The sequence below is a fragment of the Egretta garzetta genome, unplaced genomic scaffold (assembly GCF_000687185.1).
Source record: "Egretta garzetta isolate BGI_Z169 unplaced genomic scaffold, ASM68718v1 scaffold293, whole genome shotgun sequence".
NCBI classification, from domain to species: domain Eukaryota; kingdom Metazoa; phylum Chordata; class Aves; order Pelecaniformes; family Ardeidae; genus Egretta; species Egretta garzetta.
Genome location: NW_009259318.1, coordinates 1,737,392 through 1,753,688, shown reverse-complemented (window position 1 = coordinate 1,753,688; position 16,297 = coordinate 1,737,392). Strand labels below are relative to the sequence as shown.

At 38.8% G+C, this 16,297-nt stretch overlaps 1 protein-coding gene across 1 annotated transcript in view; it reads left to right on the top strand.

Annotated features, from left to right (window-relative positions):
- VWF (von Willebrand factor) overlaps positions 1 to 16,297 on the top strand; it is a 140,746-nt gene that overhangs the window by 75,721 nt on the left and 48,728 nt on the right. The window contains exons 31-33 of the mRNA XM_035892068.1: positions 8,309 to 8,452; positions 9,414 to 9,578; positions 11,905 to 11,948. Coding sequence (XP_035747961.1) covers positions 8,309 to 8,452; positions 9,414 to 9,578; positions 11,905 to 11,948 — 353 coding nt within the window. The remainder of the gene's footprint in view (positions 1 to 8,308; positions 8,453 to 9,413; positions 9,579 to 11,904; positions 11,949 to 16,297) is intronic.

Genomic DNA, 16,297 nt, shown 5'->3' with positions numbered 1-16,297 from the left:
ACAGTAGTTATATTCTGGGTGGTTCAGTTCCCTCATCCAAGTTGTTGTGCTTTTCCTACAAGGACTTGGGCTGGCACAAGGCTGGGGATGGTGCCAGGGAGCAATGATCGCCTACGGCGGCACCTTCGCTGAGGAGTTTCTTGTGAAATATTAACTTCTGCTGCAGACAACCGCATCCTCAGAAACATGTCCACTTCAATTTCGATGTGCTAAAACATAACACAGATTTCCCACTGTGTCTGTAGAAATTCAGTACACACACATGTATCGGTTGTAGGGTTCAGCAAAAAATGATTTTCCTACAGCATATCTGATCTTTCACCAGATACCCTGAGAATTTTGTTCTTCTGGACTGGAACCACGTTTGCTCTGGCAGCCGCCTAGCATTAGGGTCCTATAAGAGTTGAGGAGTACACAGATTTTTAGGGTCTTTGGCCTACTTCAGACTGTAAAGAGTTATTGGTACAGAAAAGTGAGAAATAAAACCTGACTTCCATAGTTCGCAGGAGGATTAGCCATGATTGCTTTCTCAGCCTGGAGAAATAAAAATACCAGATGGCTGATGAGACTTCTATAGGCTCATTGTGGGATAAATTGTTACATACAAATAGATAAGTTTCATGAAGCCTTCCATGTAATGTGTATAGTAAGCCACACTGAACTGCAGGATAAACAGAGAAAACATGGCCTTTGGGAAATGAAAGGGGAGAGGCGGCCACATGACATACTCGTTAGTGATTTGTTTATGTCTCATCGGAAAATGCTCAGAGACCACAATGAGGGATGTGGTATAACAGAACAAAATGGAATAGAATAGAAGTAGTTCCTCCCAAATGAAGTAATGAAAATAAGTCACCGTGGTCCCATCCTGCACCTTGTAATGTGTGTGAATTCGGCTGAATCTGTAGGAGACTCAGTGTCCATGGGAAATGCATGGTCATTCATGTCATTCTGTCTGTGCTCAGGCCTCTAGAAACACAGAGGCTGCTTAAAAAGTGTAGATGCCTCAGTCTGGATGTTGCAGTTCCCTAGGTAGCTTTGGAAATCTTTTCTAGCCTATGGAGGGCTTGATTGGGATTTACCTATCAAAAATATCATTACCATCAGACCAACGCTGTTTCTTCTCATTTACGCTGGCTTCCCTATGAAAACATGATCCTGTGTAATCCTTATTCAATCTTTGCTGATCCAAATCATCCTATTTCCATCAAAAAAGATATACGGGCAGAAAGCATATAGTAGTCTCTGTTGCCATCGCTGCAAAAGCCTTACTGCATAAAGGTTTCCATTTTGTGTTTCATTTAATGATAAGGAAACTCCAGAAGAGAGATACATTTCATTAATAAAAAATAATGTAAAACTACAGAATATTTGAGGGCATAGGCAGAACAAAAAAGAGCAGTGTATACCACAAAGCTTTCCCATGCTTATGCAATAAGATAACATCATGCAAATTTTGGCTCAAGTATTGAGAAGAAGCTCTGGGGATATTCAGACATAATGAAATTGTGTACAGCTTCACCTAAGAAATAACTGAAAAAAGAAAGCTGAGTGTAAGCAAGAGCTAACTGTATAAGCCTTCATTCAGCTAAAAGAGTGATCTATGCAAGAGAACTGAGAATCACATAAACATGCCACTTCAGCCTTTGTGAGTATTTAGGAGTGTCATAGGGAGCACAGTGATCAGTCCCTACAGTAAATACTGCTTAACTTTTTATAAAACCATGGTTTTACTTACTTATACCTTTCCTAAAAGTAATTCATTTAGGCTGATATTTTCCATACCTACTGCCTGCTTCAGACTCAAAATTTGGAGGAAGTTTTCCTTCCCCTCCCCTCCCCCACCCCCCGGCTTTAGGAAAAAAAAAATCTTAAAATATTTTTACTGAAACTTTCTATAGTTATTAACATACTTGAATAGCAGCATTCAATTTTGTCTGTCACAATAAAGAAGGTGGTTTAGGAAGCAAAGGCCCACCATAGCACTTTTCTTCATTCAGATCTCTGCCCTGAGTGATGTGGTCTATGTAGAATTTTCAAAATCTGGCCCCCCCAACACCACCCAAGGCTGTGGTTTTGCCAGCAGCTGCCCTGATCTAAGGGTTCACATCCACTGGAAGGCAAAGGTCTTCCTTGCTTACTCCCCCACTACTGTTTCTGAATTTGGTGGTGTCAGCTCCTTTCTTAAGCCAGCTTTGGGTCCCTACTAGTCTCAGCCACCAGCTATTTCAATTCACTGTCCTGGCAGGTTTTTTTGTTTGCTTGCTTGGTTTTTTTCGTTTCTTACAAGGTTTATGAGTTGAGTGTGGTTCTGGTGGAGCCCAGGGTCATCAGAACCCCTTGGTGGTAAGAGAAATGCAGGATTTCTGACCTGCAGAGCCAGGAAAGCAGAAGAGAAATTTTGGGGCTTCATAGCCACCTCCCTTCAGTACTGGTGGGCTGTTAGACTCATGAGTCTGTGCTGTTCATGAAGAGTCCAATGATTCTGTGAATTGGCAAGCATTAATGTCAGAATATCAATGTGCTAAGAATTGACTATTTAAAGCATCGATCTGTGGGATTAGTTTGCCATAGCTATTTTGTTTCAAAATTAAAATAATCTGCTAGTTTAAGTTAAAAAGAAATGCAATTCAGTGTTTAGTCAAGATCCTAAATTAAGATATAAATACCCGCTTCAGGATTATCGTTATATAGGGTTGTTCCTGATTACAAAGTCCTCAGTTAAATAGATGCTTCCTAGCTCGTGGCTTTTTCTCTACCTTTTGAACTGCTGAGGAGCTGTTTCTTTTTTGCTTCTTTCCCAGGCAGCTTTTGGTACTTGTGGGTGATTAAGACCTCTTGCAGTAGTTTTTCTTTTTTGGTCGAGATGTTGCAGAAGTGTTAGCGAAACCACTGAGGCCACTTAAGGCACAGATTCACAAGTTCCCGGCAGGAACCTCCACCTAGCTGGAATCCCCCATCTGTCACAACTGCACAGACCCTCATGGGGGCTTTACATTTTATTCCTCATTTCAGACAAAATTAAAGAAAGTAATTGCAAAGATTGCTTTTAAGTTGTTTCTACTTTCCCTGAGGCACCGATTAAACCATTAAATGTCTGTGAGTTGGTTTATTTTACTCCAGATTAGCTTATTCTGGGATGAATCTTGGTTTTTATTTCTTGGGTTTATTTCAAACGTTTCTAGGGCACCTTGTGCTCTTTTACTTCATTCCATGATGTTCATAATTGCTCCCAGTCTAATATCTGTGATTCAGATTAACATGCCTTTTCACACATTTTATCTCCTTTTTTCAAATCATTAATGCAATTATTAATAAGGCAGAATCTAGTGTAATTCCCTGTAGACTCCCAGTAAACAGCTCCAACCCTACTCAACAGATTGTCTTTTGTCCTTAAAGCTTGTTTATGTCCATTTAATCCGTTTTCAGTCCTCACAGGAACCTCTACATAAACCATTCTGAATTACTACTTCAGAACATGAGTCTGGCTAGAGTGTATATATATATATATATATATATATAAATACAGCAAATTAGCCTTTATTGGATAGGCGTGATAAAGGCAACCAGAAAAAGGTTCTTATAAAGCTTTTTCTGACTGTCAGGAGTTCAACATCAAATGTTCATAGTCTTAGCTGAGAGAAGACTGTGCAGTGATGCCTTCCCTTCCCCATTTTTCCCCCCCATCTTGTAGGATATCTTCTGTTGCTTTAATGATTATTCCATACATGACTTCTATTTCATATTCTATACGTAGTCAGGCATGTATCAGCACTGAAAGACGGAGAGAAGGTGCTGTGCTGTGGTGGCAGCCTTTGGAATGACCAACTTGCTCTTTCTAAAGTGGCCCATATAGATCAATGTGGGGTTTTTTTCATTTTTTCTTTAATTTATTTATTTTTTTTCCAAGGATGTGCCCAACGGCTGACAGTCACATCCTACTGACTGAGCTGAAAGGCTGCTGGGGGCTCAGTGCTCCTGCAAGTTAAGTCTTTTTGTTCAGTTAACCAGATAAATGTTTGGATGGCTAAATTTGGGAAGGGGGTGTGTGTGTGCATGTGTGAAATTAATGTGGACATTATGCCCGTTAGGACCAGCATAAGTGTGACGTTCTAGGAGGCCATAGGAAAAGAGGGGGCAGGAGGTCAGGGACAGACAACCAGGCAGGCATTCCCCATCACATCTACTGCCTTTGGGAACAGATTTTTTTTTTAATTGTATGTCATGCTGCTCTCAGCTCTTTTGTTCTTCTGTATGTGATGAAGGCTTTTGGCTTTGAGACTTCCATCTTGAATTCTCATGGGTTGTATGTCTAATGCCTAAAATACATGTGTGTATAGAAGTCATTCTGCTTCCAAAACCCATTTGTTGCTTTTTTTTTTTTTTTGATAGCACATTGTATATATGAGAAACAAAACCCGTTTGTAACAATAACACATAAGACTAACATAATTTATCCCTATGTCCAGTATGTGGGAATGTGGTGGCTACTAGTCCAGGCTGAGGGTCATGTGCACACACAGAGAAAATCCTTCAAAACATGCAACCCTTAAAGCCCACAGCAAGCCTCCCATTCACTTCACTGGGGCTTATACAATGCCCCTTGTCAATGCTAGCAAATGATGTTTAGCACCATGCTAAAAATGCTAGCAAACCACTGTCATATCTTCTGTAAAAAATTTTTTTTTTTTTTTGTTTTATGGAGCGGGATTTAGGGTATTTTTTTCAGCATTTGGATTTTCTCTAGGGTCCATCACTGAAATAAATAGATGATGGTGTAGTTGCATACAGCTAAACAGATTGAAGAGCTAGCTGCTTACAGAAGGGCGCCGACACCACAACAGCTCACTGCTGCACACTTGTGCTGCCCTCCTTCTGTGGGAAGGGATGTGCATTGGGCCTGCAGCGAGCTGAGGAAAGGGCCAGAATGGCTGAAAAAGATGCATTTTTTTTTCTTTTTTTTTTTTAGAACAGTGATTATTCAGACATGGTGAGTTTCCCAAGGCAGCTAGCTGCATGGCCAGGTGGGCAGCGGTGCTGACTGCAGGGGACTGGGAGGGCATGCCCAGCTGGTGCACCTCAGACCTGGCCATTTTAAAGCTGGTTTAATTAAGTCCAAGATGGTGCGCACTCTTCTTTCAGTCTTAATATAGCCTTGTGCAAGGTGATATTTATTTCAATGTAAACATTTTAAATTTCCTTTATTGGTATGAAAACAGCAGATTACTGTTATGTTGCAGTGTAGTAGTAAGAAAACATTCAGTTTGTTGGTTCATTAGCTGTCAATATTTTTTATTATGGCCTCTGATGAGTTTGTTATTACCCTGCCTGGTGAGATGTAGAGACAAGCAGCTGAGAAGTGACATCTTCCATCTTGGGATGGTGACTTTCTGAATCCCTCTAGCAAGATGAAAGTGTTCATTTGATCATGTCTTCAGACACCTGGCTCTCTTCTCTAGAGCTGGCTTCAAAATACGGGGAGAAATCCAAAGATTCTTTAGTACACTAAAACAAATTTTCCATGCATTAAATTGAGTAATTGTTTTTTGGGGACTTTGAAATAGTCCCTGGTTCTATTAGAGTGGAACTTGATTTCTTTATTAGAAATTATAAAAATAATGGATTTTCCAGTTTACATATATGTATGGAAGTTTCTGAAAATTTTCAGAATTAATGAGAGGAAGAAAAATGGAGCTGGAGCTCCATTGGTGGTCGAGACCACACCAACCATGCAAAAGTAAAAGAAAAGTAATTAAAGAAATACAAACAGAAATTCCAACTACTTTTCACGAATGAATGAAAAATCGTTTGTGATTCTTACTGTGCAAAAGTTTAATCTACCATATTTGAAAGTTAAAACCCCAAATGCTTTTTTTAGTAATTATTTAGAGGACAAAAGGGAAATAAGTAAATTTTCTGGCACAGTGACCATCCTGTAGCAATCTCAGGGACTGGATTATAGTTGTCATATTAATTCTCTGTATTTTGTTTTATCCCTTAGTTATTTATAGCTAATATGCCATTCTGCATCTAACATCTACCTCTACAGACATATAGAGTAACTACTGGAAAACAAAACCATTTGTAGCAATGATTGTGAGACATTGTATAGGACATGAGTTAATACCTGAGGTTAGTTAATTTTTCTGGTCAGGAATAGTAGTTTGTGAAATGGAATTGCCATCATCCAATAATAATGATATATTAAAATATATTTTGCTGCAAGTAAAAAAACATTCAAATTTTTGAGGTTTTCACTGAGCAGAAACTTAGTGTTTTCATTTTGTATATAAAATATAATTCAGAATTAAAGTGGGAATGAAAATCCAATGATAAGAACAGAATGAAACTACACAGTTGGAAGAACTAAATAAAAGATAATCATTACATAGCAAGGACAAAAAGAGAAACATCCCATTTTATTCTTAAATACTGTTGAAAGCTTTCTGTTGATTCTTCTCTCTTTTTTTTTCCTCCCCCTTGTGATTGTAATTGACATTTCCAAAAAGCATTTTGATTTAAACAAACATGCATCTTTCTATTTGAAAATTACTGCTTGGAAAAATATGTGACACTCTCTAGACAGGAGATTGTTAGTGGAGGTAATGGCTCATGATAGATGGAAGCTTACAGGAGGAGAAGCTGATGTGGATACTATTCCTGTGGTAGGTCTGACAGGGCCTGGCAGCAGTTCCTGGTGGGTCCCTCCCAGCTCTTCTCTTTAGTTGTGGGCATCTGGGTGGAGAGATGACACATGAAGATGAGGCTAAGGCTCTGGGGAGGAAATAGTGAAAATGGGCTAATGGGGAAGAAGATGTGGCTGGATGGGTGGGAAGGGAATATGAGGCTGTTAGTCAGGGACTGTAAGGTGTATGAGCCAACAAGAAAGGATGGGGAAAGCAATGGTGAATGTCACCTCCAAACCAGTACTGTGGAAAAGGAGATATTTGGGCTTTTTCCAAATACCTATTCTAGGTGAGATTCCTCCAGGGGATAAATTCTTCCTCAAGCCTAATTAAAGCCTTGTAGAATATTCCGTTGCTGATGACACATTATCAATAGTCAATGTGCTGCGTGAGCTTCCTAGAGGTTGTCCATCCTTGCAGCCTGGGAAAAGGGTCTTGTCTTCTGCCAATGAAAAGGGCTGGGTGACATGATGAACAAAGGTATGGAGTGCAAAGTGTTCAGGTATGCTAAGGTATTCTGGCGGTGTGCTGGTGAATTATCTACGATCTGACTTCCAGTATTTTGCAAATGTGTCTGTTATTTAAAATCATTCAGTGAATTCCTCAGGCAAGCATATTTCTGCTCCACAGTTCTTGCAGATTACTCAGAGGAACTAGTCTTTCAGGTATTTATTATTCACTGTTCACTGTTTGCCCTGCATGTCACATCAGTCACATGGTACCGTCTCTACTCCCTGACCTGATAACTTCCAAGCCCAAAGGAGCTTTTAAGAAAGCTGCATATCATCATTTCCAGTATAAATATTTGTGCAAATACATATCTAAATACAAGTACTAGCAAAGTACTCTCTTGCTGAGGTCATGATTTTGAACAAAAATTTGCCTGAGTGTTCACAGATGTTAAATGAAAGCGCAGCAGCTACCCATTTAAGCCAGTTTTGCTACTTGGTAGCTAAGGTAGAATTTCTTTGTGTGTTTTGTGGGGTTTGCTGTGTTTTGTTTGTTGTTGCTTTTTTTTTTTTTTTTAATATGGATTTCCCAGTTATATTATGGGTTAGTCTGAATCTAGATTTCAGAGAGTTTTCTGGTGGTAGGGAGGCAAGATATGCTTTTCACACCTGTAGAAAAAGTTGACCAAATTAGGGAAGGACTAGAACTTCTCTGGGAGCTGAGCAACTTGTGTGTACAGTTCAGGATGATGTGAAGTTGTAGATCAGATAGCCACTGGATGTCACTGTTGTTCTGCAATTGGGAAATATGTTCATATTCTTCTACAATATCTTCTTTCCTTTTATGTAACGCAATACTTCCGGAAAAGGTAACTACTAAAGTGAGGGGCATAACTGTATCCTCGTGGCTTAGGAAAGGTAGTAAAATTCCCATTACTTCAGAGACTGGGGATCTAAGGATGGTCCGCCTGTGTTGGTATGTATTAATAGTACTGGTATGTTCTTAATAGCCGAGATCTTTCATGTAGCAGTAATAAAGCAGACATTAAAAGTCCTTTAAGAATAAGTATTTTCCAGTACTGTATAACCTATTAATACAATGTAAGATTTAGTTTTATAGCCTCCTATGAGTTTCCTATCATATCTCTCATTTATCTCTTAATTTCTTCTTAGGAAAAGCCATTGATTTTGTAGTTCAGAATGCAATGTCGGAATCCCACGGTGGGAGACCCAGCGCATCAAAGGTTGCGGTAGTCATTGTGTCGGGGAGATCAGAAGACACCGTGGAGGCTGCTGCACTTTCTGCAACAATGAACAGTAAATCTCATTTCACTGTCACCATTTTTAAGCAGAGTTGTTGCTTTTTAAGTAATGCACTAGAACAAAGGATGAAAAATTAAGGCACTAGTATGTTCATGTAAGTTCACAATTTACTGTGCATAACGTTCTGGTAAAAAACAGGACTGAAAAAAGTGTGCCTGACAAAGATGTCTTTGAATTACTGGTAAATTCAGGACCAATCTGCAGTTTAAGCTGAACAGCTTCCATAGGCTTCACAGGCTAGTCGCATTTCATTTTCAAGGTCCTGTGGACAGACAGGGATGACAGAAATGTGACCTAATATTATAAATTCAATACTGTTGCAGTACAGTGAGTCTTGAAAGGTTCACTGTAATAACAATAAATAGAGAGGGGATTTGATCAGATTCTCCACTGACCTATACAGGAATATGCTTTTGGTATCAATGTGTGCTGCACAATGTTTTTTTCAAGTTTTTTGGCTATAGTCTCTGTACCTCAGCTTCCTCAGGTGTTCAACTGAGGAACAGTGACTTCCTCTGTAGATTGCTTTGGGAGCTATTGAATAAGGTGTGGACTAAATAACTATTATTTTTTTTTTTTAATTAAATGGCTTGAGAATAATCCAGTTGCTGTGCAACTGAAGAAAGAAAACAACGTATTAAGATTTTTCACATTTGAAAAAAAGCAAAGATATTGTCATTAAGTCTTCAGCTGCATTTTGTTGATCATGTATGATCTTCTTATGCTTGGGACTAATAGAGCTCATCTTAGCTAACACTGTGATGAGAGCACCAGTTCTGCCCTTAATTGCTTTTAGCCTAAGTCGAGGGAGTGATGCAAGTAACATGAAAGTTAACTGATGGAAAAAACCTTTTTTGAATTATTTTTTTTTAAGAAGCAAATGAAAAAAATACAACAGCAAAGACCTCCTTCTCCTGCGCGTAGAGATTTAAAACCTTTTCTTCTCTTTTCATAGGGGTATCCCTGTTTCCAATTGGAGTTGGGAACTTATATGATGAAGACCAACTAAGGACTTTGACTGGGCCATCAGCTGCTAACAGAATCATGAAGCTTCAGAATTTTGAAGACTTATCCACTATGATAAAATTGAATAATGAATTTATCAAAAAATTGTGCACAGGTAAGTCCAATATAGTTGTAGCCTCGTAGTGAGCAAAGCACAAACATTGAAATGCCAAAACTGGAATGATTTTTCTTGACTTGAGAAACCAGCCCAAAGCTCCTTTGTTAGTGTTTCACCAACAATCATCACAAACACTAACTTAGACCACCACCATCATTTATGTGTAAAACGAAATCTGAGCCCTTTCAGCATGTGGCCAACTGCTATTTTAATCAACCAACTTTCAGCAAGATTTTTAGAACTGCTTAGGGCTGGACTTTCAAGCTATCATCTTAATAACAATCAGGGCTAGTCATTAACTGAAGGACACGAGGAAAGCTCAAGCTGCCATGAATGAATGGGGGCATACTTCAGAAATGTTACAAGTTAGTTGTGGGTAAAGATTACAAATTACATATTTTTCTGCACAGACCTAAACATTGTTATGTGTATATCTACAAAGAATTCAGCCAAAGTGTAAGAAAAAAAAAAGAATAAGAAAGAATTAACTTTTCCAGGAAAAAAAAAATACTGGGAAAAAGTGTAAAATATTTTAAACAAACATTCATTTATCTGTAGACAGCAATGCCCCCATCTAAGGAAACTTGCTTCAACTCTGGCCAGTATTTTACTTCTTTTGCCTCCTTGGTCTGTGTGTATATAGATATTTATTACTCGTATTGTTGTTGTAATTTCTATTACAATAGCATCTACGTGTCCTCTCTGCAAACCACTGTCTCATTGCGTTAGTCATTGCACAGGTTTTTACCAGCTTTATAGGGCTTAGTTACATCTCCATTAAAATAAGTGGACTTTTTTGCAGAGCCAAGTACCACTAAGAATGAGGAAGTTGCAGAGTGTGCACAGTCCAGCTTAGAGATATCCGATCAGTATCCACTGGGATCACTTCTGGCATTTTAAAATCTCTCCAGAGCATCAAACAGCTGCCATTTTCTAGATTTAAACAGCTGCCATTTTCTTTCGTTTCTTTTAAAATAAGCTTTTAAAGATGCATTTCCTCTCCTCTCACTGTGAAATATGTGATTTTCTTGCCCTAAATTACATTGATCCAAGATATTGGATGGGGAGCAGGAATTTGAGACCAGTAACTGTTTTATTATTGCAGTCTGTGCTATAACCTATCAGTACTAGAGGTGAAAGCTTTGTATTTTTATGAAATGTACATCCAGTTTTTCCAGCAACACAAAGCGTACGCTCAAAAACTTGAATGATAACTTATAGTAGACATCTAAACTTGAAAAATTTAGCTCTCCTTTTTGCTGATGGTAAAGCCTTTGCTATGGGGTGGGAAACTATCCTTTTTTGTTTGTTTGTTTCATTTTGTTTTAAGTTTCTTACAATCTGTAAAGTATAATTTTCCCCTCCAGACTCATACAGTTGGATTTCTTGTACAGAGGGAGTCTTACTTTATGTATGGACATGTACCAAAAATAATACTATTAAAAAGGTTTAAAAGATTTCCTAAATGCTTTCAAAATACATTACTTGTCCTGGAAAAGACAGAGCATATAGCTTATATATACTAGCATAATATAGTATTATATACTAGCATAGTATAGTATTATATAAAGAGTTTTCTAGTCAGTGATTTAATTTCCTAGACACGTGCTTATCACATTTTCATACCACAGTACTTATATGAAATTACTTTCCATATATCTTTAGGTGTGTTATAAGAGCACATAAACATAGAAACTGCAATTCAGTGGATGCCTTGTGACCATCTAATGGATTATATAAAAACCTGCCCATCACAGTAATGTTTGAATGTAATGAACCTGAATTTGGATATTCTTATTGCAGCTATTTCCGTACTTATGCTAGTTGCTTACAAATCTTATCTTGGGGTTACTTACTGTATTTATCTTTCTGCATTTAATAAATGCGTGTGTGCATGGGTGTGTAAATTCTCATTACCTCCTAATTACCAGCAATATTCTCAATTCATCACAAGATTCAGAAGTAAGGCTGGACCCTGCCTCAAAGCTAAAGCCATAATCTTCTTTTAAGTACCATCATGGCAGAGCTGTATGCCAGTACAAGGAGAGCTGTAGAATTACAGCCTACCTATTGCTCACAGGGTATTTTGGGACCAATGTCATTGCAGAAGTCAGGTAGTGCTAGCAGTAACAAAATTTATGCATTCTTTGACTTACTCTTGTACACTGGACAAATGCCTGCAGTCTTCACATAGGGATTCTCAAACACAAAACCCTCACAGCCTAAGTCACATTTCTAAGTAAGCAATCTGTATTTTGGTGACCACAACTTAAAACCTGGGTAAAGGAGAAAGATGACTAAAAGATGTCTGTTTCTCTTTCAGACCCTGTCAGAGAATGTATAGATGAGGAGGGAAACAAAAAGAAAGTAAGTGTATTGCCTGGGTCATCCATTTGGCTTTCAAGTTACAAAGTTCATGCGGGACCGTGAATACCTTCATAGATAATCTAAACCAAAAAGTGTTGGACAATATTAAGTATTAACAACTATTTTGAAGGAGGAAATTGCTGCCTTTTGAACTGATGGGATAACTTTGCACATAAAGGTGACTTCCTCTAAGGACAGTGTGTTGAACATTATCGAAGGTAGTGCAGACATAGTCTGTGTCTTCCTTGACAAAGAAAAATGTATTTCCATCTCCTGGTGAAAGAACTTCTGGTAAAGGTAGACATGGCCATAATAAAGGTGCATGTACAGGGGGAGGCAATGTCATTGTCCAGACTCTCTCCTTCTGCTAAAAAAACAAGTACCTTGTCCCTGTGAAAATTTTAAAGGACTGATGGCATTTATAGCAATGATGTAGATGTTATAAATGGTTCGGTTCCTTCATCTCAGGTGAAATGCCAAGGTTTTTGAGCATATATGATACTTCATGAATTTAAAAATACTAACATAAGCTTGTTACACCTTTTCTTGTAGGGGTCAGTTATGGGTTCTACCCTAGAATTTATCTTGAATTTCCAGTACATTAAAAATATGCCTTTGAGTTTTCCCTTGTGAAGACATGACCATGACACTGTAAGGAAGGGTGTGGCAAATAAAGAAATACTTATGAATTGTCTAGACACAGGAAATATATCAAAGCTTCCTTACATAGTATTGTGGTATATCCCCAGTTAGGCAGCTCAGTCCCACACAGCCACTCACTCACTCACCCCCAGTGGGATGAGGGATAGAATTGGAAGAGTGGAAGTGAGAAAATTTGTGGGTTGAAATACGACAGTTTAATAGGTAAAGCAAAAGCCATGCATGCAAGCAAAGCAAAGCAAGGAATTCATTTACTATTTCCCATGGGCAGGCAGATATTCAGCCATCTCCAGGAAAGTAGAGCTCCATCACATGTAACAGTGGCTTGGGAAGACAAGACCCATCACTCTGAATGTCCTCCTCTTCCTTCTTCTTCCCCCAGCTTATATACTGAGCATGACATCATGCTCATACCCCTTTGGTCATTTGGAGTCAGCTGTCCCAGCTGTGTCCCCTCCCAGCTTCTTGTGCACCTGACAGAGCATGGGAAGCTGAAAAAGTCCTTGACTAGTCTAGGCACTACCCAGCAACAACTAAACCATCACTGTGTTATCAACATTCTTCTCATACTAAATCCAAAACACAGCACTATACCAATTACTAGGAAGAAAATCAACTCTATCCCAGCTGAAACCAGGACACATGGTTGGCCTCATCAGCTGGTCAGAACACAGAAAGGCTTTAGCTAGATAGACACTAAGTAAAACATGGTGGCTTTGAGGTTGACAACCTAATTAAGAAAAAAACCCAACCAAACAAAAACTAAACTTGAAAACCTTTCTTAATTGGGAAAAAAAAATCACATTCCTGTTGTTTATTCATTTGAATTGCATGTGTACATGCCTCTGGGCTCCTAAAAGCAGACACAGGTACATGTAGATAAGTGCTGGGAAGCCTAACGTGTCAGGTTTCATTTTTTTGGTGATAAACTTTAAGCACAATTCCCATTCTGGCTAAAATGCTTTTGGAAGAAAAGTGGACAGGCTCCAGTCCATATGAAAATGAACCACACTTTCAAATGGTAACCTTTAGGGGGATTTTGCGTTACCTCTTCTATCAGCCAGAAAAAACGGGTTTTAGAACACACTGCCAACATGGTAGCCATTGCTTTTTGGAGCAGGCTGTTGAGCATCCTGTGGTGCCTACAGGACACTGTGGAAGTGTTCAGAGCCCACACTCTGAACTCCTTTGCTGCCTCATGGGTAGTAATGTGCCATTGTTGGCCTGTTACCCTCTTCCAGCATAGTCCACAAATCCACAGAGATGAAGAATCAAGGCTCCTTCCTAATTCAGAAAATACAGGCTCTTACATCAGATCCACAATATTTCAGGTGTTACTCAGAGAATTACTGCAGGAGGCTCAGTTCCCCAAGTGGGATGTCTGTCATGCACCTGGAGATTGTGAGAACTGACCTCTTGCAGTTTGCAAGGAAATAAGAATTCTCAGGATCAAAAATCTCAGCCTAACTCCTGTCAGTATCATGAGTGATACAATTGTTTACAATTTTTTTTGTTATTACCTCTACCCTCTAAATGACTGTCGAAGGAAGGAAGATTCATGGCTAAGGTCACTGTTAGTAGCAGAAGGACAGAAGATCAAATCTGCTAGGTGAGGCCACAAATTCATCCAATCCCCTGTATTATATGCCAAAAATAGAAGTCAGGGAAGAACAGAAGTGTATATGAAAATTCCCTGAACTGTCCTAGCCTTGAACAATTTGTGACTCAGGGACACCCTGAAATGTGAGTGATACCTTTAGTGTTTGATGGTGCTCAATAGTTTTCTCCTCCATTAATTTGTTCAGTCATTCTTTGAATCCATGTGAGTTTTTAGTACCCATCATATCCAGTGGCAAGCAGTTCAAACAGAGCTAAATACAGGCTGTGTAAAGAACCACTGTTTTAATATTTGAACTTGCCAGCTGACAGAATATGTGAATATTCTGTGAATGATAGATTAAGGTTTTTTGATGTAGTTAATTCTCAGTAGTCTTGTTTTGATGCTTTTAAACAGGCATAAAAGGTGATAATACAAGTGTAGGTACTTGTCTTATCTTCATGATGAGGTGATCTGTGTAGTGATCCTCCACACTTCTGGTCTACGTATGGCAGTAAAAACCACATTCCTAAACTAGCCATTTCTGTAACATGATTTTTCTAGCATTGTTCAGCACTTGGTTTAGAGAAGAAAAAACAAACAAACAAACAAACAAACAAAACTCTGACTAAATTAAAAGATGCCAGCTGATGAACCCGATGGAGGCACGTGGCTCGCTCTCTCCTGCAGATGCACAGTAAGAGGAAGAGCATGCTTGTGTCCAGGTCCGTAGGCTCAGAGCTCCCTCAGAGAGGAAGTCTGAGGCTTCCTCCAGTGTGCTGGCAGGCTCATCAGTTTCAGCAGATTTATCCTTCACGACTTAGAAACCTCTGCTTTTGCTTTCCTTTCTGTCCTTTCTTACTCCTATGATTTCATATCACTTGGGATTTAGACTTTCTTTGTCTTCAGAGTCCCTGCATTTTGCTCTGCACCAGGATTCTTGGCTTTGTTTGGTTCTTCAACTGATATTTTTGTTTTAATGTGCTGTGCTTTGCTTTTCTTGTCCAGCTCTTAGATGTTTTCCAATAGATGTCCTGTTAAGCAGTGAAATCAAAACAATTAAATATGTATAGAAGCCAGAGTGTCCTCTGCCAGACTTGCACAGCTGTATACATACCCTTCCAGGTGCTCCGCTTTCAGTGAGTTGTAGGCGAGATGACTATAATTAAAAACCATTCAATTTCTTTCTATCTAAATATTTTTTCCATACTTAAAACTCCTCATGTTACTTTTTCACAGCTTGCTCAAGGCTCATAAGCCTGAAAATTATTAAGCCACTTTCAGGACAAGTTCCCTTCTCACAGTCCTGCAACACACAAAGCAGGTCCAGTAAATTGATTGTATTTAATATGTAAATTTTAAAGGCTGAAAATCTGGCAGTTCTTTTTTAGACTTGGCACTATCACGTAGCTCAGAGATACAGAGCAATATTTTCACATGACTATTCTTGGTTTGCACACTAGTGCCAAGAAGAGTCTGTGAGTTATATTGTGGTTACTTGGATATTTTGCCACTTTGCTTTTCTCTTTCATTGGAATGATGGGTAAGCTGAAAAGGAGCGGATGGGAGATAATCGCCCGATAGCAATCATCTTTTCTTCCCCATACATTTCTGCTTGTGAATATCAAGAAATGTTATCCAGTTCACAGAATCACTGTCTCACATGTTACTGTTGCTTCTGGACTCACCTCGGTAGAGATAGGTCTGGAAAGGTCTGTTTCCCACATTTGGGGCTATTCTTGGGAATGCAGGCCCCAGGGATGAACACTCTGTTGTTGAATTTCATTGAGCCTATTTATGGACTTTAGAGCTCTGTGGGATTGGGGCCGGAGAGCTCAGCTTTTTGCAGATACTAATCTTGAGATATTCCAGATTGTGACCACGTCTATTTCTCTGGCATTCAGTAGTATGTAACCCTAGTGCCTTAAAATTTATTCTGTCCTTTAGAAGATGAGAATATATTTTACATTTTACTTTTAATTTTACAAAACCACTATGTATATCTAATAACATTACTCTGGTAAAGGAATAATTTCCCTTCGGGAAGGGAGAAACTATTTGAATGTTTTGGAGTTGTGGATAAAATAACTAG